The following is a 24308-nucleotide window of genomic DNA, read 5'->3' on the forward strand; positions in this document are numbered from 1 at the left end:
CCAAAACACCGATAGAGTTGTTGTCTCAAACAGGCTTCATTGAGTGGTAACTATCACTTGTCATGTGTCAAGAGTAAGAGACGCGCATGATACCGTTCAATAAAGCCCACAAACTTGCTAAAAAATGAGTAAACACACGTCTTTGCAGAGCTTTTTTGCTCAGGGGAAAAGGCCCGCGGAGAAGGATAGAATCAGGTAATTTTTCAGAATAAAACGTCTTTCAGACTCTGATAATCAAAAGGAAATAATGTTATTAATTCTTTTTTTGTGCGGCCCGGTACGAAATGACTCACGGACCGGTACCGGTCCACGGACCGGTGGGCACCGGTTGGGGAACGCTGCTCTAAAGACCCGGCAATTCAATCAATTTCCCGGCACATTTGCAATGTAATGCAATGCAGATGTGCACACCGCCCCCTACCGAACAAGATGGATAGCTCGGTCAGCAGGGAGCTGAAGAAGAGCGGCTACTGACGTCACTCTGCTGCGCCGCTCAGAATGCTTTTTCGTTCATTTTGCATTTCTGCAAATTCATTTGAATTTGAATTGTGGTCACGATTTTACAGCCACGTTCTTAAAATGAAAATGCATTTCTGGAAATGCATTTCTGGAAATGCATTTGAATTTGAATTGTGGTCACGATTATGTAGCCACGTTCTTAAAATGAAAATGCATTTCTGGAAATGCATTTGAATTTGAATTGTGGTCACGATTTTGCAGCCACGTTTTTGAAAATGAAAATGCATTTCTGGAAATGCATTTGAATTTGAATTGTGGTCACGATTTTGCAGCCACGTTCTTAAAATGAAAATGCATTTCTGGAAATGCATTTTAATTTTCAAATTTTACATTTCAAATTGAATTTTGGTATCTATTGGCTGGGGCATGTTTTGAAAATTAAATCTCAAATGTCTATTTCTTTTTCATTTTAATTAAGTGAAAGATTGAGCACTCTTGAAGAAGAACATTAAAATGCAAATAGGATGATTGATTACTAATTTCATTTATGAGTCAAATAACGCAGCCACATTCTTAAAATGCAAATGCATTTCTGGAAATGCATTTGCATTTGAATTTTGGTAACGATTTGCTTCCATACGGAGAGGGCTCGGAGAGGGAGTTCCATGTCGGAGAGGGCGTTCCCTGTGACCGTGTCCGTGAAAACGGAGTAGTATCATATAATTCGGCCTAATAAATCGGCCTTAAGTCTAGCATCTAGCTATAATTAGCTGAACTATGCGCATATAGCTAACCATGTGGTTTGCTATATGCGCGTAGTTCAGATAATATACAAACGATACTATAGGGAAATAATTAAGGATACATAGGCTAAATAAGAATACTTTAAACGTCAGAGGATTTACCATTAACCTACCTGGAAAGCTCTTGATCCATTTGCGCGTCTGCTGCTGGCTGTCCACCAGAGGAAATGTTATTGCTGTTATTAATTTTTGACGCCCTCTGAATTATAACCTGAGTAGCCTAGATGGAAACGTGCTTTGTTATAACTACCAAATAATCCTGTTTCTCTCCTCTATCATTCGCATGGGCTGCCATGAGAAACCCAATGGTGCATGCCACTGAGGCCGAGGCTGAGAAGTATCTCCAGGATTTCTTAAGATTGGCATCCGGACGGAAATAACCTAATCCTACAATTTATTTAATAAACATTTGATATATCATTTATTGTACATGCTGTCTTATTTACCGCTCACTACAGGCTAATTATACATCTGGAATACATCGGCTAAACGTCGTTTAAAGATGTAATACAGACGTCTCAGAGACGCTTATCCTATGTGCAAACGCTACCCAGTCTCATCCCAACTCGTCAAATATAGACGCTTGGGCAGAGCCCTTTGGCGTCACTACCGACGCCGGGGGACGCCTTTTTCGTAGTTTTTTGACGTCTAGGGACACACATTGACTTCCACGTTAATATGTTCGGCTTTTCCCGTAGAAAATTGTTAAATATGGCGTCGTATTTTGACGCATTAGGTCTCCCATAGATTTTGATGAGCGGCTTTCGGATTTTTACGAAACGTCACCAAAATAAGTCGGGTGATTTCGTAAAAATCCGGCCGATGTGCTTTCAACATGATTTTTTTGTTATATCCAAGACATAAACGTTGTAAATGACATAAAACGTATTTAAGGACATAAAAGTTATTTATAAAATGTACTGATAAAAAATAAACCGATCTAAAAACGTAGGCTATATGCATAAAAAAATAAATTAAAAAAATCTGGCGGGGGAGGAATATCATTTTATTAGGGTTCCTCCGGTAGGAGGGAAACTATTGTTTTTGTTAGTATTCTTATTATTAGGGTTCCTCCGGTAGGAGGAAACCTATTGTTTTTGTTAGTATTCTTATTAGGGTTCCTCCGGTAGGAGAAACCCTGTGTGTGTTTGCTGAAAGCAGTTGAAACGATTGTTTTGATGGCTTGAATAGTGAAGAAGGTTTTACAAAATTTTTAAAAGAGGTATGTGCTTTAAAAATAAAATGGTGAGAAAAAGTGTTAAAAGTATATCTGTCATTGTTATGCATTGCGATATTTTCTTACTGTTGAAAATGGAGAAAAAACAGTGATGAAAAGAGTATCTTATTGACTTTCATACATTTTTAAGCGTTACAAGTATGAAAGAATGAAAGACTGAGAAACAGAAAAAAGTTTGAAGTTAGAAAAATGAGCAAATATAGTGATGAAGAGTATATTGCATAACAGTTATCAATATCATAGCAGACAAAAGTATGTCAGCAGTATGTATGAAGGTGAAAAAAAGTGTTGCTTTGAAACCAAAATGGTGACACAGTGTTAAAAGAATATCTGTCATTGTTATGCATTGCAATATTTTCTCACGGTTGAAAAAGGAGAAAAAAGAGTGATGAAAAGGGTATCTTATTTAATTTCATAAATGTTAAAGCGTTATGTTAGAGCCATTTTATATTTTATTTCATTCTAAACCTTTTACATTTTTAAACCCTTAGTATCAGTTAGACTTGTACACTTCTTATTTAAGATTCTTATATGTTTAATGTGTGCACCTTCCTGCCACAGTAAATTCCTTGTCTGTGTGATGTTTCTTGGCGAATAAAACCCATTCTGAAAAGTATTAATAATTGAAAGATGTAGAAACAGAAAAAAGTTTGAACAGTGGAACAGTGAAGAGCGGTCGGATTGGTTCATTGTTTCTTGTAACGTTGCAACTGTTGGTCATTGTCAACATTTCTAACCTAGAATCGAGGTTTTAGGTTCAAGATGAAGGAGAAACTAATCATGTGTGCCTGCACAACCAGTCCTGTTCAGACACTTAATTTAAAGATGACATCAAAATAATAATCCATAGTGCAGGGTTGCCGATGTTGTCGTCACTGGTGAGTTTTTTAAATTCAATCTCGTCATATTTCAAATATGTCTGCTGTTCTACATTGCCCACACAATTATGTATATATATATCAACTCTAACATGGCCTGTATCTTGTATTGAAAGTGTTCGAAATTAGCTCGTCTACTGTATGGTGCACTGAGAAAACATATTTGTCAAAGCAGAGCGAGCGGATGTCGTGGGAGAATTCCTACTGTTAGATTTACTGCTTCAAATTGAAAACGGAGAAGATATTTAGAGTAAAGACAAGTTTCTTAACATCTGTGTTCAATATCTTCAACTAAAAGTAAAAACGTTTCAGTTACGAAGCCATTGTTCGTAGTAACGCCAGCTGCAGTAAACCTTTCGTGACCCCGGTTTGGCTGTTCGTGACGGTCGCCTATGACAGTGTTGAGCCTCGATTTTTGCAGATTTTTGTGAAACTTGCTTAAAGAAAAATTATCTAGCTAGATTATGTACACTTTAAGCTCAATGTACATACCTTGTTTTGCCAATTTGGTCGATTGTGGAAAAAAGTAGAACCGTTTTTAGTTATGGAGAGCCATTGCGCTAGCTTGGAATTGCGTTATCCCACTCATCACTTCAGTGGTCATAACTTTTAAACAAAATAGTCTATCTTAAATCTGTCTGCTGTTCTGGATTCACGACAGAAGTACGCACACTTCATACGCTCTAACTTATCCTCTATCTCGTAGTGAAAGTGGTTAAAAATTAGGTTTTCTAAAAAAGTAATGCAGACGGAGAAGATTTGTCAGAATGGCTCCGTGAAATCGTCTTGATAAAGGATGATTTGCCTAACATGATCATATAAATATTTACATCATTAGAAAGCCCTAAATCTTGTCTTCAAAATGGTATAAACAGTTCAGGTATATTATTTGAAAAAGTCTGCATATTCAGGCAGGAAAGTGTTAAACAGTGTCAAAAATTGATGCGGTGAGAAACAGTTCTGTCGGTGCATGACGTCACAATTGAATTGGACTTGAACATTCTGAACCATTGAAACCCAATCATTTTTTTTGCACTTTTAACTTTAATACCTTAAAAAGTTATCAATGAGAAAAGTAATAGCACACTAGAGCAGTTCAGACTTTATCAAATGAAGTTTGAACGGTGTTTCTAGCTTAAACGGCGTGAAAGGAGTAGGCGACGGAAAAAAGTGGGAGGAAAAATCAAAAAAATAATAAGTATGCAGAATAACAAGTGTTTTTGCTTGCAGCAAACACACTAATTAATTGACTTTGTAAACTGCAAAAATAGGCTAATACACTGTGCTAGCTAGATAGCTATTATAATGTTATGTCATGCAAGGTCATGAACCGGTGCACATTCATTGGACTCAGACCAATGTTTATCTTTGCTGGCGTGGTCCTTTTTACATCTCATAGCTTGCTAGGTATGACATTTATTGTATTGTATTTTTTATCTTTTCTTACTTGCAGCTGAAGTCAAGCATTTTCTGGAAACGATATCCTTATTACCTCACCATATCCTTGCCTTACAGTAGCCTATTTCATAATTTATCAGGACGTACCTGTGTATACCTGTGTCCACCTATCTCTGTCTACCTGTATTACGCCCTCCACAGGCTCTGCCTGCCTTTTTGTTTCTGTCGTTCTGTTTGTCTGTGTTTGTGTGCATCTCCAGGCTCCAGTGATCCAGTCCATCCTACCTGCACAAGATCCACACCTGCGGTCCAGTTTCCCAATAACTTGCGGTGACATACCCTGGTTTGCCCTCCACTCACCGCCAGATCGTTGTTTTTACAACCTGGTAGCTACGTTCCTGGCCTTCTTGTACTTCCGAGTCTATTATCTACTATTTGTATTCAAAGTGTTCTAATATTGCACTTTCTTGTGTCCAAAAGAAACATCCCACTCGCCATCTGCCCATTTGTCTGTCTACTCTTTTAAATCAATGATGAGTGATTTGCAGTTGATGGAATTGAACATCTCAAGACAGAAGAGGTAAAGTAGCTTTTTTGTCTATAGTTAACAGTATTCCTTCTTACCAGTCCATATAAGATACATGACATGAATCAGAAGGGTTACACTACTTTAACTGCTTTTTCTGTCAGTAGTCCGAAGGCATTTCCCATATTGGTAAACCTTTCTTAAACCATGTTTTAATTCTAGACAGAGAAGAACAGACAGAAAAAACTAGGACTGCATCACCAAAGCCTGTTCATTGGAAGAAGAGGGACCACAATGGGGACATTGTTCACCAGCGCCCACGAGCCCTTAGAAAGCAGTCAACATCAAGACCAGACAAAGGAGGACATGTTTCTTCTTCACAGCCATTAGACCATGGCCAACACCTAGACCCTGGTGATTAATCTTTTGTGCCAAATGCTGTATTTCAACAGTGTGTTGTGGCAATGTTGAAGTTATGATATTATTCTTTTTTCTCCTCCCTTTTGAAGATTTTAATATGCAGCAGCTTGAGGACCTTCTACAGGACTCAGAGAACATTGAATCGCAAGATTTTGTTCAGCAGCCACCATTGTCCAGTTGGAGTCAAAGGCAGAAAGAGGTCCAACAATGTTGGCAACAGGCGAGGCCACAGAACCTTGAAAATTTACTTTCTGCTGAGAACATCGTCCAGATGACATGCAATCACTGTCACGTGAAAGAAGCTGTCATCCGTTGTGGGGAATGTATGCCCTCAGAGTGGTTTTGTGCTGAGTGTGATGGCTTGGTGCATAAACACCACACTCTACACAACAGGCAAACCATCATGGATGGATTTTTCAAATACATCCCGCCAACAGAATCTGTGACACTCCATGATGGAAAATACATCATTTGTGAACAAGGTTGGCGTTTCTTTTTCAATTGAATGACAATTTTCTTAACAGATCATTCTTATCTGAAATTGAAATGTGTTATTTAAGTCATTACTCACAACCCAAACATTCTTAATTGTATACCTTCTGGTTCTTTGCCTTGCAGATTGTGTTCTGCCAACAGCTCTACCTCAAAGGATATGCTCCTGTGACACCGCTGATGCAGCAGTCTCTGTTGGTAGATCCATCATACTGGTTTGCATAAATGGTAGGATCTTGTTAAACTGTTGAATTTTTTTATATAACACATTACTTTGGTTTCATGTTATTGATTTGCCTTTCATGTGCTCTCAGGCCGTTATGATCTTCACGTTCCGGTGCTAACATGCAAACATTGCAACCAGAAATGGGCTCCAGAAGTCAGTGACTTTGTAAAGAGTGGTTACTGGCCCGCTACCATGCAGGCACAGACACTGTTCCACCAAGATCTCTTCCATTCCTTTGAGGCTATGAAGACAGCAGCTCCAGGAATGTCCAGACAAACCTTTACAGCAATGTTGGACCAGAGAACAAAGCAATATGGAAGAGTAAGTAAAAAGCAGTTCAAGGTCCACAAGTGGCTGTAGTAGGTAGTACATATTTCAGATAATAGACTGAAGACCTTACCACACAAAATAGTAATTTGCATCCTTATGGATTTGAAAAGTTGCATACAAAACACAAAACATACAAAGGCAAAGATGTAGTTTATCGTTCTTGAAAGCTGTATTATATTCTTTCCTTTAGACTGGCAAAGTGAATGCAGATGCATTTCAGAGAAGTTTTCTGCAATTTGTGTACTGCAACTATGAAGAGAACCAACTTCTTGGAAAGGAGCCATTGGCCTGTCCAGCCTGTAGCCCTGAAATGGTGGGTGTTTCTGTGGATGGCAACAGAAAGTTGTACAGGTTCCAGAAAACAAACCAGTGAGTTCTGTGCACACATTATAAACAGCCAATGTAGTTAATATACAGTATGTCCAGCTGTTAATGTCACTGTTAATGTCAATGTTTTTTTTGATAAGTGCTACATATATAAAAGGTCCTATTACAAAGGTAGTCCATAATACATTGTCTTAAAGGAGTGAAGAGCCAGGGTTCTTCGATGGAGTGTTTTTAGCCCGAGACTCTGAGGTGTCCAGTTTTGTTGAGGAGGTCCGGGGAACTGTCATGAGTGTAAGTTTTACATTATTCTGAACAACATTTATTGGGATTATTTTGTAACTAATTAAAGTTAAAGTAGAAAACACGATTGCCTTTGGAGAAGGGAGTCTATGATCAGGTGGGGATACAGCACTAGATTCTTATCCAGGGGGCACAGTACATTCATACTGCATATTGCTTTATCCTTCAAATGTAAGATAGGTCAGGCAAAGTGTGGAAGAAATTGCGATTTCCTGTGTGCTTACATTATTCACTAATCAATAGAACTAGTCATTGGATACTAGTTAGTATGTTCTCATGTAAGCTTGCTATTAATAAGAGTAGATTGTGTCTATGTGTCAGGGTTAATAGATGTTCGGGATCAGGAGAAAGTACTGGGTAAATGTCCTTTGTCATGACTACAAGGAGAGCGCCAACTATGATCTCTAGTCTGAGTGGTCATGTGTTGGGAGCTGTGAATCTCTTTCTCTGAGACTGTTGTAACGTCATTACTGCCTGACTTCTTCACTATCTATGTTTACATTCCTGTGCCCTATAAAAGATGGTCCTCCGGCCTTCAGAGCCAAGAGAGACATGATTGAGACCTAAGCCTGATGTTGTGTTGTCATTTAGTGTCAAAACACTTTCTTCATCAAAAGACAGAATCTTGACAGTTAAAGTTTGTGTGTTTGCGTGAACAGTCCTGCAATCTAGTCTACTTGAATTAACTATTGTCATGTTCAAATGATTTACTTTGGTAGACCGCAGGAAAAGCGATGTGTGGTGACTCCAAATAGAATGCAGCAAGAGAGACTTCAAAGCGGGCCAACAAGTTGGATGAAGAAGGTGTGGAAATTGCTGTGTGTAGACATGGATTTCTTCTCAAAGGTTGGTATGGGTCTGATTAAGTAGTAGTAAAACGATAAATAATATATATTTATATAATGATCTAATGCCTCTTTCATGTGCATTGTGCTTTTTTGTAAAGGTCTGAATATGTATAGAGGAGAAATCTTTGCATATCCAATGTTTCTCCAAAAAGAGTTCCAGAGTGCTACATTTTTGACCATGAATGTGACCTGCCGATATGTGCCATACTTGACATACTTGACTCCCCTTCAGGAAATGAGGCATTGCTTGTCTGTGATGCATGCCAAAGCCCACCATACAAAATGCGAGGTGATGCTTTTAGCTACTTGACCTTTACATTTTAGAGTATGATGTGCACTTTTTCTTTTTCTATGGCTCTGGTTATCATCAACACGCTAAAAATGAGAATATATAATTTATAATTCATATAGCCTACCTTCATGCCATTCCCTTTATAAAAGCATGGATTATTCTGAATGCGAGGTCATCGCGCCGCACTCCCAGTACAGATTATTCATATTCAGTCACAAGGAATCCATCATTTAACATTGTATGCAATGTGGTGTTAATAGGATAACAAATTTACATCCGCTTGTAATGGCCTAACTTTTAATCGAAGTCTTCTCTTCATATGTAGTCTACTCTTACCTCCACCAAGCAAATTTGCTTGTAGGCTTACATAAGTGAGTCCAACCATGCAAGTCAATGTTTTTAAAAATAATACCAAAGTTTATTGAAAAGAAAAACAAGACTTGAGTTAGTGAAAATAAAACCAAAACCTGATAGCCGCTGGCCCTCCCCGCAATGGGAAGGCGGAGCCAGCGCGCTCCCTTACCTAACAGTGAATCTAAAACAAAAACCCGAAGACGTTAGCTCGGTCACCAACTCACCCATGTTATAAGTTAAGTGTTATGGAGGCAGCCAAGTTGAACCACAATCGATGCCCAGAACCCAGGAAGTTGATAACAAACAAAATATGAACAGAAAAAAAGACAGTGGCCGTAACAGTATCACAACAAGCTCATAAAATGTTACAGTGTATATCAATAACAAATACAGAACTGGGAACTCTTAAAACAATAACCAGGCAGCTAGGCACAGACATATTAACAGCAGGCTTCCAGGTATCCTCCCATTCTTTTACACTGTAAAAAGAAATACACATCAGAATCAGAATATGGTTTATTCACCATGTATGTGAACAAACACAGAATTTACTGTGGCAGGGAGGGGCAAATAATAAACATACAGATCTTAAATTAAGTAAAAGTGCAAAAGTTTAACTATTTCTAAGAACTAAAATCTAAGAATAAAACAATTTAAATATAAAATATATATAAAAAATATAGCTGCAAGCAGCGATGCGGGTTCCTCCGCAAAATGGCAAAATATTATAAACATGTACACTGCAGAAGATCGAGAGTTGGACAACAAGGGAGCAAAACTACTTCATGTTTGGCCAACAACAGGCTGAATGGGGATTTGAACTCATGAGCATAAGGTTACAAGTCAGTCTCTCTATCCTCTCTGCTACATACCAACTGTTGAAATTGTATGAATAGAAAGGGCAGAGTATTAGCTTTGGTCAGCTTTTGGACAAAGGTTAAGAAACGGTTGACATTTCAAGGTGAAATTGCATGAAATTGTGCATCGTATTTCAGAATGATGTCATCCTGTTGAACTAAACAGATAATCAAAATTATGACAGGCCAAAAGACTATGGCTGGATTCCAACCTACACACTTATACTTTACAGGTCACCATCCCAGCCCTATTCTCAGTGTTGAATATTGTCATGTTCAGTTACTGTATAAAAAAGTAAGCTGTTTCTCCTGTGGTAAGTGTTGTTAGATTCAGCCTAAGTTGAAACTGCTTGTACATTTCCTATAAAAACGGGACAACGGGATGACTGGGTTGCTGCTGTAAAGAATAACTTTCTCATCGTTTTTTTAAACAGGTTGTTTGGAGTGCCATAACTTGTCATGGAAGGGAATTTTAAATCATGCCAAGCATCAGTGGGAATGTGTCCTGGCTTAGGTTACTGAAATGAATTTGTGCAACAGGCAAGGGATCCACCTGAACAATCAATTGACTTCATTAGAGAAAACCATTAGAGTTATCTCTACCATGCGTAGACTACAAGTAGCTAGCTACTGTGGTGAACCTGGCTTGTGTTGCAGTGGTTTACACAGTCTCGCTAAACAGATGTGTTGTGATGGGCTCAAATAAACACGCATTGCTATGTTTTACAACCGGAGGATTTATCGGGAGACTAGAAACCGTTTGGTCAGAATAAAAAATTAAAAACTATGCCTCTGACTGGTATTGAACCTTGATTACCAGCACAACATCTCAGCCAATTGAGCCATTCCCAGGCATGGAATACACAAAGTTCAATAACTGGATAATTAAAAAAAGCTGTTTCTCCAATGGCGAGCATTGTCAGATTTGGTCCAAGTTCAAACAGCTGTAATTCAGTCATATGTTGACATATCAAGGTGAAACTTTGCATGGTACTTCAGAGGCATGTCACCTTAAAGCGTATTAGGTTTGAACCATCCTTCAAAAATACATTTGATTTAGTGACACAAACATATTGAGGCAATGTGGACATTTACATAAATACACCCATTTCAGCCATTTTGTACTTGATTCAATTGCCTTAAGTAATGTTTTAAAATACGTCAATGATACATATCTGTACCAAATTTCAAGTCAATTTCTCCTTTGGTTCAAGAGAAGAGGAATTTTGAAGGTTTTCCCAAATTATCACAGTACAGGAAAATCCATCATGGCGGACCTTATGGGTCCTTGAGGATTTTTTGTTCCTCATGAAAAATGAGGCATGCCCACCACGTTTCAGAAGAATTGGAGCAATGGGGTGGAAATGCCATCACTTTGAAAATCGGACTTTTGGGCGTGGCCTGTGGCGCCCCCTATGGTCCGATGTGGCCCATATTTGGTGTGGGGGTACCCACTTGGATGTAGTATCAATGTGCCAAATTAGAAAATTTATGACCAGGGACTTTTTGAGATATTGGGGCGCAAGGAGAAGAAAAATAATAATAAGAATACCAACAATAACAATAGGTTCCCTCCTACCGGAGGAACCTAATAAGAATAAGACTAAGTAAGTACAATTTTGATAACATAGTTGTTACTTTATCAAAAGTTAGTGAAATAGAGTGATCAATGTTATATTGTTTTACAATTTCACCATGAGATTATGTGACTTAAGTTAAAGGTCCCCATGGCATGCTGTTTTTGGATGCTTTTATATAGGCCTTAATGGTCCCCTAATACTGTATCTGAAGTCTCCTCCCGAAATTCAGCCTTCGTGCAGAATTACAGCCACTACGAGCAGTCCCACAATGAGCTTTCCTCAGGATGTGCCATTTCTGTGTCTGTAGTTTTAAGTGCTATGAGGAGGAGAGAGGCGGGGCTAACTGCCATGCTTAGGTCGTTTGCAAGCCTTGATGTCTCTCGAGGAAAAACCAATATCGTGCTTGCATGGTCGTAGCTCATTTTATCATTGGCGGGCCAAATTCTTTGGACGGGCAAAGCAGAGAAAGAGGAGGTAACCTTTCCCCTTATGACGACATAAGAGGAAAATTCCAGATTGGCCCATCTGAGCTTTAATTTTCTCAAAGGCGGAGCAGGATATCCAGGGCTTGGTTTACACCTATCGCAATTTCTAGCCACTGGGGGACCATAGGTAGGATAGGGGATCTTATATTAACGTTAAATAACCTCCTAAAGTGAAGTTTTCATGTCATGGGACTTTTAATACTAGTATAAGTAAAGGTTTGGAGAAGCACATTTCATCATATTGGCTTAAATAAAATTCAAATCCTAATAGTAATCAAATCAAATGCTTGGACAGTAATATGAATCTGGTATCTGTGGCCGTTACAGGACTATAATTAACACAAAGAATAACGAATCCTTATTGGATACTGCAGTTCTTTAGTAGAGTAGAAGTTAATCTCTCTGATTAAAGTTGGTGATAGTTTATCCACAGAGGCAGTGTATGTTTAATGATAGATGTTCAAATTTTAACAACAGGAACTATAGGCTTTTCACAAGTTGCTTGTGTTGAAAAATTGCTGTTGGCTACATTTCATATGGAGGAAGGAACTTGAGATATAGCCAAAAGATAGAGTACAGTCTTTTAGAGTTCGATGGGCCTAAATGTTAACCTGACACGTCAGATAGTTTGTTGCACAGAACCACCTGGGGAAGTCATCCTTGGAAACTGTTAGGAAAAGGGCAGGCACTTTTACCCCAAAAATTGCAAGTGATTGTATCTGTCTATTAGGGCCGGGCGGTATGACGGTATATACCGTGCAACGGCAGAAATGTGTCTATCGGGAGAGATTTGGCTATACTGTTTCAATCGCGGTATACTTTTTGACTACTTTTTTATTTTTTTAGGTTGGGCAAAAAGGGCTCGCATCCAAAGTATTTACAAATTTGTGATATTTTTGTATTACACATGTCAATTAAATGTCTGGTTGTTGTATTGTATATAAGCCTTCATATAAATCGCATTCCTGCGATATTTAGAATTGTAGTTTAACTTTTATTTGATTTGCTATTTTCGTTTGACCTTGAAGCACATTTGCGTTGGTCTGACGGAATTTTCGATGTGGAGTGTATTTTGTCTAAGCGGACCACATTCATGCCGATGCTAATTAATTATATATTTGATGACCCATTCTGCAGGTAACCAATTCGATTTGTTGTTCAAGGGGGGTCAGATGGCTGAGCGGTTAGGGAGTCGAGCTATTAATCAGAAGGTTGTTGGTTCGATTCCCGGCCGTGCAAAAATTACGTTGTGTCCTTGGGCAAGGCACCTCACCCTACTTGCCTCGGGGGGAATGTCCCTGTACTTGCTGTAAGTCGCTCTGGATAAGAGCGTCTGCTAAATGACTAAATGTAATGTAAATGTAACTTGAAGCCTGGCAAGATGGATTCATGCACAAGCTAACTCAAATTAAGCACCCACTAAAAATAATTTAAATAAAACACAATTGCATGCATCTGAGCTTACCTGCTTTGAACGTCCCTCTTTTCAAACAGGAAATTGCCTGAAAATATATAAACAGAGGAATAACAAATAAGATGATTTGCCTGATTTTTTGGGGTCATTACAACAAAAGATTGTTCATGATGCATAAGCCTATGACCCTTACATAAGACAACCTTTACGTTAAATTATTTTTTCTTTTTCCCGGGTACTGAATTTTGGGAAGACCTTTTTGAGGAGAAGAGATGAGAGAAGGAGTAGAAAGTGGGTAACATAGAGAGAGGGTTGGTGAAGGAGGTAAAGAGAGCAAGGGACTGGGGAAAGGAGGTGCGGAGAAAGAATGGGAGGGAAGAGCAGGAGAAAAGAAAGAGTGGGAGGGAAGAGGAGGTGAAGAGCGAGAGGGAGTCATAGGATGTGAAGAGAGAGAGGGAGTAGGAAGAGTAGATGAAGAGAGAGAGTTTGAGAGAAGAGGAGGTGAAGAGAGAGAGGGAGTCATAGGAGTTGAGGAGAGAGAGTTGGGGGAAAGAGGAGGTGAAGAGAGAGAGTGAGTAGGAAGAGTAGATGAAGAGAGAGAGGGAGTAGGAAGAGTAGATGAAGAGAGAGAGGGAGTCATAGGAGGTCGGTGGGGGACCGGGACAAGGTTAAGGGTGAAGGTTTGATCCTGAGTGGAGGCAGGGGATGTTGCTTCTGGTGTTTCTTCACCAGCTGTGGCAAGAAGGCTATTGTGGTCTGAGAGATAAAGACAAATAAGTAAATGTAGACGTAACATTATTTGAATCTAAGTATAACAGCCCCACAAATGAGGTTAATTTAAACAGAAATAGGGTCTAATCTGGGAATATTTACTCATCAACAATATTCTATTAGTATATTCTATGTTACAAAAAGTATTTAGAAACTAAATGTAAATGCAAAGTTATAAAAAAGCATGTCCCAATGTAAAATGTGTTCTTACATTTAAGATAGTATTGATAAAGGGTGGTCATTTTTTTAATGATCTCCCTCACAGGCCCCTCTGGTATGAAGCCTATGCCTGCAATGACCTCTGCTGTAAACCCCCCCCCCCCCCCTCTCTTCTCTTTCCCCATGAAGAGCAGGGGCTTTAAGTCCAGTTCATGCAGCTTATTGACCTAAAAAACAGACATTAACAAGTTATCAGGCTTTGTCCTCTGTATTAAGAGTGTTTTGAAAATTAAATCTCAAATGTCTATTTCTTTTTCATTTTAATTAAGTGAAAGATTGAGCACTCTTGAAGAAGAAAATTAAAATGCAAATAGGATGATTGATTACTAATTTCATTTATGAGTCAAATAATGCAGCCACATTCTTAAAATGCAAATGCATTTTTGGAAATGCATTTGCATTTGAATTTTGGTAACGATTTGCTTCCATACCATTTGCTACTTATACTAATTGTACAATATAACATAGCTGTATTCATAATATTTTTGGGTGAAACTTTAATTGCACTTGCATTACAACGTCAGTGTTATTGAAAACGATTTCAATTTACCTCCGTCGTACCCACCCGTAGGCTATCTTGACATGGTTGGTGTAAGATTCTGACAGGAAACATAGTGTATCTGCGCATGCGATATAACAATTAGCAAGTTAATGCCTACATTTATATTTCTCAGCTACACACTGAGTTGAAAAATAGATGATTCGAGACGTTGCGAGGCACTGGTCTAATGCATGGACATTCCGCAATCAAGGTTCCTTGTTTCCTTACGACACAATTTACAGGCACACGGTGTTAGAGGTCCGTGCATCATGTGTTAAATTTCTACTGAACAGCTTGGAGACAAACGCTGATTAAAAGTGGACTGTTCAAGCTGATCATGTCAACTAAGTGGCGTCAACTGAAGCCCCTTGAATGGGGTGCATATGTCAACAAAGAAGTTAAAGTAACCGCGCACGAAAAGCAACAACATCAAGGTTGGGTGTTCACTGTGGACCCAGTCTCTGCAAGGTAAACAATGTTCTTAGTAGAAAGATGGCTAGCTCCAGAAACCGAATAACTGTTTAAACGCCTATCGTTATACATACACATCTTTCTACTTCATTTGCAGTATCGTCTTGGTAAACATGCTTGAAAAAGGAACAGCTGTGGTTAAGGTGGTAATGGGTCATGCTGTAGAAGAAGTGGAGGTTTTACAGGAAGGGAACGAGGCCATCTCGGAGCGCATGAGAGCCGTCTTCACACCACACGGTGCACAGACTCTATGCGTGGACGAACTGAAGCGTAGGAAGGACAGCCTTCGTGTTTGGCTGGAGAAGAATCGCATCCCCGTCGAGGAAGAAGGAGAGACACTGAAGGTAGCTAACGTGTTAACCGTTAGCCCTCCCTATGGAGTAGAGAACTGCAGCAGCCCAAATGAGATCATTCTGGCCCGAGTGCAAAGTCTTGTGGAGAGCAACCCTGGTGGCGAGCAACCTGCGAATGTCTGAGAAAGGTGCGCCATTTGGACAAGAAGCTTGGTCAAGAAACGGAGAATCAGGTCTTTGAGCTGCTTTGGTGATTGTGTCAACAGTTTGTGTAGACTGAAAGAGAATCATCTTTACAATTTGGTGTTTAAGAAGACTGCTTTTGAATTGAATTATTTTGATATTTCTAATACTACCGTTTGTACAAAAATGCAAACATAATTGATAGGGATTTGGGATTTCTGTTTTGTAAATTTGCAGTTGTGTGGACTGTAGCTACTGTTAATTATGTTTTTTGTATGGCACTTTTCTAATAAAACAAGCACTGGTTATTGCAACAGAATGAATCTCTTATCAGATTGATTTCTGGAATTCAACCTGTATGTCTTGGTACAGCACACACATCTATCATTGATTATTGAATATGGAATTTCTAATTGGAGTTCACAACCGTAATACTTTGACTATGGCTATCCAAGAAGTTAGTTCACATGCAGTACAAACTTCAGTGGTGCAGGACATAATGGAAAGCTAGAAGCTCACAGAACAACTTTCGTTTATAATGGCGGACACACGTTTGGGACACAAAGTCAACGTGTTTTCTGCCTGATAAATGAAAAATATATATTGCAAGAGGCCCATGCTTGTAAGTACTTGGTCACAGTGCAACAGTTGCATCTGTCATTTGAACAGTGCTGGGAAGAAAGTTCCACATATTTGGGAAAGGTGGGGGAGTCGTTGCACTTTGTGTGTACTGTCTTGATGATCCAGTCAACGACACTTAAATATTTGTTAATTTTACAATATATCATGGCCTCAAACCTAGAAGGAACAAAAAAGGTATTAAGTAGGAAAACAGGAAAAGTAACATGGAAAAACACTTTTTTTAAACAAACGATGGTCTACTTGTGATGAAAAGTATTAAAAATACTTGTCTAACCAGATGTCATTAGCAAAGAAAAAGTCACCTATTTAAATTAGGCTTCATGTACATCTAATAACGCACTATTAAAATATATAAATACATTCATGTGTGCCTAACTCAACAAGTTAAAACAGGTCCAGTTTGTAGCAATTCATGATGCTCTATAAAGAGAAATGGATGTATACATCAAATACCCACACAGTTGACTTCAAATACCATTCAAAGACATTGAAACCATTCCGGGCAGTAGTTCTTTTACTATTTTCATGGCTGACTTACACTGTAGAGTGGTAGAAACACTTTTATTCCCTTGTTTAAAGAAGGCAATCTTTTTTTTTTTTTTTTTTACATACTCATTGGCAAAACAAATGAATCAGAAGATAAAAGTACTAACACAAAAAAAAGAAAAATCACTTCTTGTGTTTCTTGAATGCTTGAAAAGTACCTCTTTGGTGTGGAAGGGTACCTGAAATCATGGTACTCTTGACTACTGGCACACAGGACTGCTCACCTTGGATTGAAAGTCTCTACACAAAGCCTAAAACACCACGAACAACATGGCTCCAGAGTCCCTTTTACATCAGAATAGGGCAGGTTTCAAAGGTCGGACATTCGTTATTATGTGTGCGTTGGGGGTGTTGAATCGGTTTGAAACCCTCCAATAGCTCAATGAGTTTTCTCAAGTCTGTGGTTGTTAGGCTTCACATGAGTTAGTCCAGTAGTGCCCATTCACTGTTTTCACCAAGGTAATAATGCTATATTGAGCCTATTGATTATTAATTTGAGTCAAAAGTTCAAACTGGTCTACAGTCTTTTTCTTTCGATGTCCAGACAGAATGCGGTGGACTTGAGGTCCTGGTTATGGTTCGTCGTTTAAGCTATATGTGCAGGGGTGGGTAGGCCACTTGAGCTCACATACATGTACTGCTGCAATCGATTCACATAAAAAATAACTCACTGAAATAAACACTGGACAATGACAAACAGCAAACACACAAACGATAAACAAAAACAAACATTAAGACAGCCCCTTAAGGGTTTTATAGGCAATCTCCAATGGTCTGCACTTGAATGAGAAATAGACAATCATCTTTCATTGAAGTTTTTTTTTCATTTTTTTTCTCCATAAGGGCACATTATTATTTTTTTACTCCAGGTAAGAACACAATCTACTCTGACTTTCTGTTTTTTTTGTTTAGTTTATTTTCCTGTCAAAGTTTTAATTTATGCTTTACTTCTTTTGTTCTGATCTGAAGTCTTTAGTGTTAGCTCATCTAATCTCCCCCCGCTACCAAAGAGTCACCACGTACAGAAGTCTTAGGAGGGGTTGGCATTCTCCACCAAAGGGGGCCCGTCCCGGTGTAGGGAGGCATGCGCAGACACCGACTCCCTTTTGTACGTTTTGGGGGGCAGTTTGGGGATGGCCTGGGGAGCGCTGCCCCCCCCGCTTGTGCTCTGGCGGGGGGGCACAGGGGGCCCGGCGGCATTTGGGGTGAGGGGCTCGCAGTCTGGAATCCCCCCTCCTCCCGGCAGCAGGGGCGGGGAGGGCAGGTGCTTGCGCGGCCCCAGCGAAGGAGAGGGTGTGGGGGGCGGTGGTGGGGTGAGGGGGCAGAAGGGCAGCGGGGAGGAGACGGAGGAAGGGGGGAAGAAGGCCTGGCTCAGTTCACCACGGATGCGCCCCTGCGGGGGCGGTTGGAGGTGCAGCGGGGAGCTGAAGACGTCCGGCGTTCTCACTGGCTCCCGCGGCGGCAGGGTGGGCGGGCTATCTGGGGGCTCGGACACAGAGGTGCGGTCCGCTGAGATGGAGTATCGGGGGGAGTAGACCTTGGTGTTGGTGGGGTGCCGAGGGGGAATGGCAGGGGGACTGTCCAAGTGCTTTGACATCATCTGGATGGGAGAGGGAGGGGGATAAAAAGAGGTAAATGCACAAAGCAGTACCAACACGAGCTAAGAATCATCACCACCCTGAATAAATTACAACAGACACTGTACTCTGACCTGTTCAACACTGTTCTTCTTCAAAACAGCTGAACAAAGATGCAATCCAGCTTTTCATACATAGCATTCTCCTTGTTTAACAAAACTTAATTGTACAGTTCAGTCAATCAATTCACACTAACAATTGAAGGTCAAAATAATGTCTCTTCACCTTCGAGGGGGAGGATTCAGCGGGGGCAGACTCAGGCCGTCGGCGGGGCGGGACGGGCGGGGGGACGGGGACGTCCTCTGAGCTCCTGTGGAAACTAACCATGGAGGATACCGAGGAGGACCCTGGTAATACACAAACACAGTGTCAACTCCCAAGAAGCACACAGGGGTAATGAAGACTTTGAAGAATAATCCCTGAATAAGCGTGAAATAAAATGCGTGACACTGAACAAAGAGTTGTATAACCTTATTTGTTTTTATATGATCCTAATCACCTAACTCAAATCATTTTATAGTTCATGTTATGTTAGTCCTGACTGGATGACGGGTTACACATGACCTAACCCAATCAAATTCTCTCCCCCCCAATCCCTTACAATATGAATCCTGACCTATGAACACAGACCCCATACCAAGCTATGAATTAATTTTATATATATATAAATCTTTTTAAAATCTCAAAATAAGTGGAATTGAGTAGCTACAGGGATGATACTAGTGGAGAATGAACCCTTTGAAAAGCCTTAAACAAGCCATCATAAACCTGCTTGAGATGTTCAAAAGAGATACACAGTAACGGATTGGTCAAGGCTGAACACAGAGCACAACAGCTTCACACTAGTCACATAAAATTAGGTTTGCTGTGTAGGAGTCCGTCATTGCATTGAGACCATCCCCTGACAATGCGTCATGAAGCACATTTCCATTTCTGACGCATGGATGTTTATGTGACCATCGTGAAAACCGTCAGGAGATTTAGCGACAGAATGTCACGACGACAACAAGGCTGTGGCTGCGGACGGAGGCGGAGCCATGGAAGGACATGTTGGGTGCATGCGAGGGGAAACGAATGGACGGGAAAGATGAGAGGAAGTTGGGGCGGAGTGAGAAAGGGGTTGACTGGTTGGTTGCATAGGAGGGTAGGGGACATGGAGGGGGGGGGGGGGGGAACGTTGGGGTGTCACTGACAACATGTACGTAGGCTTGTGCGAGCTCATACTGACGTAGGCCGTGTGGGAGGGAGACCGGGGCAAAGATGCTGTCGCAGTCTGCGCGGAGAGGGGGGCAAGACCAGTGGAGAGAAGGAGAGAGAGAAGAGGCCCTGAGACGAGTACATGACCGAGTTGGCCTGGTTCCATGTCAAACCCTTATTACACCCTCATCACTAGAGTAGACTAAATGTGTGGAAAACAACGTCCTTTCATTAAAAACATCTATAATTTCTTGCAGATGGATAACTGATTAGATTTCAAGTTGATTTAGTTTGCTTGGTGCCAAAGAGAACGTAAACTACTCTATTTCTTATCACTTATTCTATTTTCCCTGCAAAACAAAACTGCAATCCATTGTTTGAAACTTGTACTGCGTAATGCATGTTAGAGGAAATGTACAATGAGTTAGTTCAGGGTTAGTTCGACCCACAATGGGAATATAACCATTTGCATATACCAAATGACACATAACAGGAATATAACATTTAACACAAACTATGTTGAAATGGACTAAAATGTGAATAATGTTTGTAATATTTAACATTGTAGCTTTTGAGTATGTTTAAAACACCTCTGTCCAGAGACAATCCCTTTCTCTTTAATAGTTCATCTAGATATCAATGGTAAACTGCTGCCAAATTGCCTCAACTAGCTGCATTGTTTCTTGACAGTCATGGTTCCTTTCATCTCTCCCCAAGCCATACGTTTCTAAAACCATCCTGAAAACCTCTGGTGCGAAATCCGACTGTGAAGAACCTACTGGAGTGAAAGGGGCTGCTGGGGCCCTGGGGCGAGTCGAAGACGCTGCCGATGTCTGTGGAGCTGGAGGCGGCGGAGGCCGGCGGCGGGGTAAGCGGGGTGCGGGGCGAGTTGGGTGCGGAGGCGGCGCCGCTCTCTGTCTCGCTGTCGGGGATGCGGCTGTAGCTGATCTTGCGCGGCTCGTTCTGTAGCGGCGTCGGGTGGCGCATGGTGCCCGGGCGGACCGAGGAGGGGCGTACACCGGGCGATTTGAGAGGGCAGCTGTACTTCTTGGCCTGGGGTGGGAGAGCAAGGGGGAGGTGGGCAAATAAATCAGAGAGCTGCAGCTATATATTGGATCCTAAACATACTACTACACATATACTGTACGTTGTAATTAGTGCATAGGTAGTTGGTAACACAGTTTGCTAACTTCAGGTCAACGTCAGGAAATTGGGGTTGGCATCATTTTTTTTATCCTTACATTTCAATCTTATTCAGTAAAACAGTATTAACACTAGCTATGGTAACTTTGTATGTGGATATTGCCTTATAAATGATCTGTATATAATCAATTTATCAAAAACAGACTGCCGTAACCTCTGCTAATGTGCAAAAACTGGTTAGGTGATCATAGTAAATTGAGCATCTACAGGCCATAGTCCAGAACAGGGTTCCGCTAATGATTTGCATTGGTCACGATAAGGAACCATAGACAATGTTGATGTAGCTGAAACAGGAGCCAAAAACCTAAAAGACTTACAAATCGAGGCAACGACCTAGCGTTGCGGGGCTCAATCTCCAAGGACTTGTTGAACAGGTAGTCTGCAAACTCCTTCTCAGCTTTCTCCCCCATTGGATTCAGGTTCTCAAAAAACTTCTGTGTAGCAAAAAAGAGAAAGACGCAATGAAGCACAAAGAGGAATGTTTTCTGTACTGATGTACATGGTTGGCAACTTCAAATAAGCGAGTTACTTACAATCTATTACTAGGAATTTAAATGTAATTCCAAGAAAACCTGCCAAACGTTTCCAATGTAATTTCACGTTGTTCCAATTCCCATGAACCCTTGCAACTATATTGTGGTTTGTAAACCTGGCCTTACCCTGATATCGTTCTCGACCCGTAAGCAGTAAGGCTGGTTCTGGTACTGCTGGATCTCTCCTGTGATCTCTGCTACTTTCCGCCGCTTGCTGAAGTTGATGAGCTCCTTGCCGTGCCTCTTCAGGAAGTCTGGGTTCCCCTCCTCGGTCTTCAGGATGTTGGTCAGGTAGATCCCTGTGGAGGACAGTGAGCACAAACGTCACACCATGGCAAGCTATGACAAACATCATAACAGGCATAAAGCATGTCTGTAAAAAGTGAAATTATAGAAAAATTAAGATAAGTATTTATAGCCATGATGACACTCTTTTACTGATGATGTTTCGTCTTTCATCATTGAATGTTCATCTGAAAATCCTAATCACAATGCCACCACAAACGGATGCACCTACAAGGTGTATGTGGCTATACACCTTGTAGGTTTCCCTTTTCCCCCAAAGTTGCGATTACTTTTAGATTTTCATACACATCAACTTCCTCATATATCGTGAAGATTCAGGGGTGCAACCAGTCTCAAAATGGTCAGTCAGGTGTCATCCACAATATACATTAGGCTAATCAAGGACAATTGCAAAGGCACTCCAATGCCCCTCCCCCCCTGCCAAAACTGGCATTGCCGTTGTAATCCGTTGAAGCGTTGTGTGCCGGGGACGTACCAAAGAAGGGCACGCAGGGGGGGTTGATGGAGCGAAGCTTGGCGAGGTACTTCTTGTAGTGGTCTTCGCTTAGCTCGTGGGCCTCCTCCAGGATCTTACGTTGTCGGCTCGGGATTTGCTGAGATGAGAAGCAAAACGAGTGACATTTATGTGTAAGGTTTACCAGAAGCCATGTGATGTAATTCTGCTAATCTCGTATCAACGTCATCAGTAAAAGAAAAAAAGTAAATAACAAGACAAAAAGCTTTGTATACATTACTGTGCAAAAGACTCAGGCACCAAAGATTTTTTACACAAATATTATCTTAAATATTTCTCTTTTGTCTTCATTATTTTTGTTTCAGTATAAAAGTGCAATGTTCCGAATTTTTTGCCGCAAAACACTTTTGTGCATAGTACTGTATGTACAGTTAGGTCCATAAATATTTGGACATTGACACAATTTTCATCATTTTGGCTCTGTATACCACCACAATGGATTTGAAATGAAACAATCAAGGTGTGCTTTAAGTGCAGACTTTCAGCTTTAATTTCAGGGTATTTACATCCAAATCAGGTGAACGGTGTAGGAATTACAACACATTTTATATGTGCCCCCCCCCTTTTTAAGGGACCAAAAATAATTGGACAAACTAACATAATCATAAATCTAATTGTCACTTTTAATACTTGGTTGCAAATCCTTTGCAGTCAATGACAGCCTGAAGTCTGGAACCCATAGACATCACCAGACGCTGGGTTTCGTCCCTGGTGATGCTCTGCCAGGCCTCTACTGCAACTGTCTTCAGTTCCTGCTTGTTCTTGGAGCAGTTTCCCTTCATTTTTGTCTTTAGCAAGTGAAATGCATGCTCAATTGGATTTAGGTCAGGTGATTGACTTGGCCATTGCAGAACATTCCACTTCTTTGCCTTAAAAAACTCTTTGGTTGCTTTCGCAGTATGCTTCGGGTCATTGTCCATCTGCACTGTGAAGCGCCGTCCTATGAGTTCTGAAGCATTTGGCTGAATCTGAGCAGATAATATTGCCAGAAACACTTCAGAATTCATCCTACTGCTTTTGTCAGCAGTCACATCATCGATAAATATAAGGGAACCAGTTCCATTGGCAGCCATACATGCCCACGCCATAACACTACCTCCACCATGCTTCACTGATGAGGTGGTATGCTTTGGATCATGAGCAGTTCCTTCCCTTCTCCATACTCTTCTCTTCCCATCATTCTGGTACAAGTTGATCTTGGTCTCATCTGTCCATAGGATGTTGTTCCAGAACTGTACAGGCTCTTTTAGATGTTTTTTGGCAAACTCTAATCTGGTCTTCCTGTTTTTGAGACTCACCAATGGTTTACATCTTGTGGTGAACCCTCTGTATTTACTCTGGTGAAGTCTTCTCTTAATTTTTGACTTTGACACAGATATGCCTACCTCCTAGAGAGTGTTCTTGATCTGGCCAACTGTTGTGAAGGGGTTTTTCTTCACCAGGGAAAGAATTCTTCTGTCATCCACCACAGTTGTTTTCCGTGGTCTTCCGGGTCTTTTGGTGTTGCTGAGCTCACCAGTGCATTCTTTCTTTTTAAGAATGTACCAAACAGTTGATTGAGCCACACCTAATGTTTTTGCTATCTCTCTGATAGGTTTGTTTTGATTTTTCAGCCTAACGATGGCTTGCTTCACTGATGGTGACAGCTCTTTGGACTTCATATTGAGAGTTGACAGCAACAGATTCCAAACACAAATACCATACTTGAAATGAACTCTAGACCTTTTATCTGCTCCTTGTCAATGAAATAATGAACTCCCATGAGAGAATAACATACACCTGGCCATGGAACAGCTGAGCAGCCAATTGTCCAATTACTTTTGGTCCCTTAAAAAGGGGGGGGGCCACATATAAAATGTATTGTAATTCCTACACCGTTCACCTGATTTGGATGTAAATACCCTGAAATTAAAGCTGAAAGTCTGCACTTAAAGCACATCTTGATTGTTTCATTTCAAATCCATTGTGGTGGTATACAGAGCCAAAATGATGAAAATTGTGTCAATGTCCAAATATTTATGGACCT

General features: G+C 40.5%; 3 protein-coding genes and 1 long non-coding RNA gene across 5 annotated transcripts in view; 2 read left to right on the top strand and 2 right to left on the bottom strand.

The window, feature by feature from the left end:
• Positions 1-5551: 5551 nt before the first annotated feature.
• On the top strand, positions 5552-8448 carry LOC134008735 (uncharacterized). The gene is made up of 8 exons (XM_062448243.1): positions 5552-5715; positions 5811-6203; positions 6340-6441; positions 6528-6760; positions 6960-7138; positions 7294-7387; positions 8116-8242; positions 8343-8448. Exons 2-7 carry the CDS (start codon positions 5819-5821, stop codon positions 8149-8151), a joined length of 1029 nt encoding a protein of 342 aa, XP_062304227.1. The 5' UTR covers positions 5552-5715; positions 5811-5818; the 3' UTR covers positions 8152-8242; positions 8343-8448.
• Positions 8449-8990: 542 nt separating this feature from the next.
• On the bottom strand, positions 8991-14310 carry LOC134008756 (uncharacterized). Its single transcript, XR_009928183.1, has 3 exons — positions 14209-14310; positions 13278-13982; positions 8991-9369 (listed from the first exon to the last, which is right to left on the bottom strand). It is a non-coding gene; the product is annotated as an uncharacterized LOC134008756 (long non-coding RNA).
• A 597-nt stretch (positions 14311-14907) lies between these two features.
• On the top strand, positions 14908-16023 carry gemin6 (gem (nuclear organelle) associated protein 6). Its single transcript, XM_062447808.1, has 2 exons — positions 14908-15225; positions 15326-16023. Exons 1-2 carry the CDS (start codon positions 15095-15097, stop codon positions 15702-15704), a joined length of 510 nt encoding a protein of 169 aa, XP_062303792.1. The 5' UTR covers positions 14908-15094; the 3' UTR covers positions 15705-16023.
• An 853-nt stretch (positions 16024-16876) lies between these two features.
• Positions 16877-24308, bottom strand: part of LOC134008431 (son of sevenless homolog 1-like) — a 31066-nt gene continuing 23634 nt past the window's right edge. The window contains exons 17-23 of one of the 2 annotated variants that reach the window (XM_062447806.1): positions 22244-22361; positions 21589-21761; positions 21247-21363; positions 20506-20779; positions 19758-19802; positions 18755-18876; positions 16877-18492 (exon numbers count right to left, since the gene is read on the bottom strand). In XM_062447806.1, coding sequence (XP_062303790.1) covers positions 17923-18492; positions 18755-18876; positions 19758-19802; positions 20506-20779; positions 21247-21363; positions 21589-21761; positions 22244-22361 — 1419 coding nt within the window. In that variant the 3' untranslated portion in view covers positions 16877-17922. The remainder of the gene's footprint in view (positions 18493-18754; positions 18877-19757; positions 19803-20505; positions 20780-21246; positions 21364-21588; positions 21762-22243; positions 22362-24308) is intronic. The other variant, XM_062447807.1, reaches the window with a different exon arrangement.

Source organism: Osmerus eperlanus, chromosome 22, assembly GCF_963692335.1.
Source record: "Osmerus eperlanus chromosome 22, fOsmEpe2.1, whole genome shotgun sequence".
Taxonomy (NCBI): Eukaryota; Metazoa; Chordata; class Actinopteri; order Osmeriformes; family Osmeridae; genus Osmerus; species Osmerus eperlanus.

Bases quoted from the DNA above. Each gene is read 5' to 3' on its own strand.
- LOC134008735 (XM_062448243.1), top strand. From the start codon at position 5,819: ATGCAGCAGCTTGAGGACCTTCTACAGGACTCAGAGAACATTGAATCG. The intron at 6,442-6,527 runs GTAGGATCTTGT...ATGTGCTCTCAG, and splicing joins CATACTGGTTTGCATAAATG to GCCGTTATGATCTTCACGTT. The intron at 7,139-7,293 runs GTGAGTTCTGTG...ATTGTCTTAAAG, and splicing joins AGGTTCCAGAAAACAAACCA to GAGTGAAGAGCCAGGGTTCT.
- gemin6 (XM_062447808.1), top strand. From the start codon at position 15,095: ATGTCAACTAAGTGGCGTCAACTGAAGCCCCTTGAATGGGGTGCATAT. The intron at 15,226-15,325 runs GTAAACAATGTT...CTTCATTTGCAG, and splicing joins GTGGACCCAGTCTCTGCAAG to TATCGTCTTGGTAAACATGC.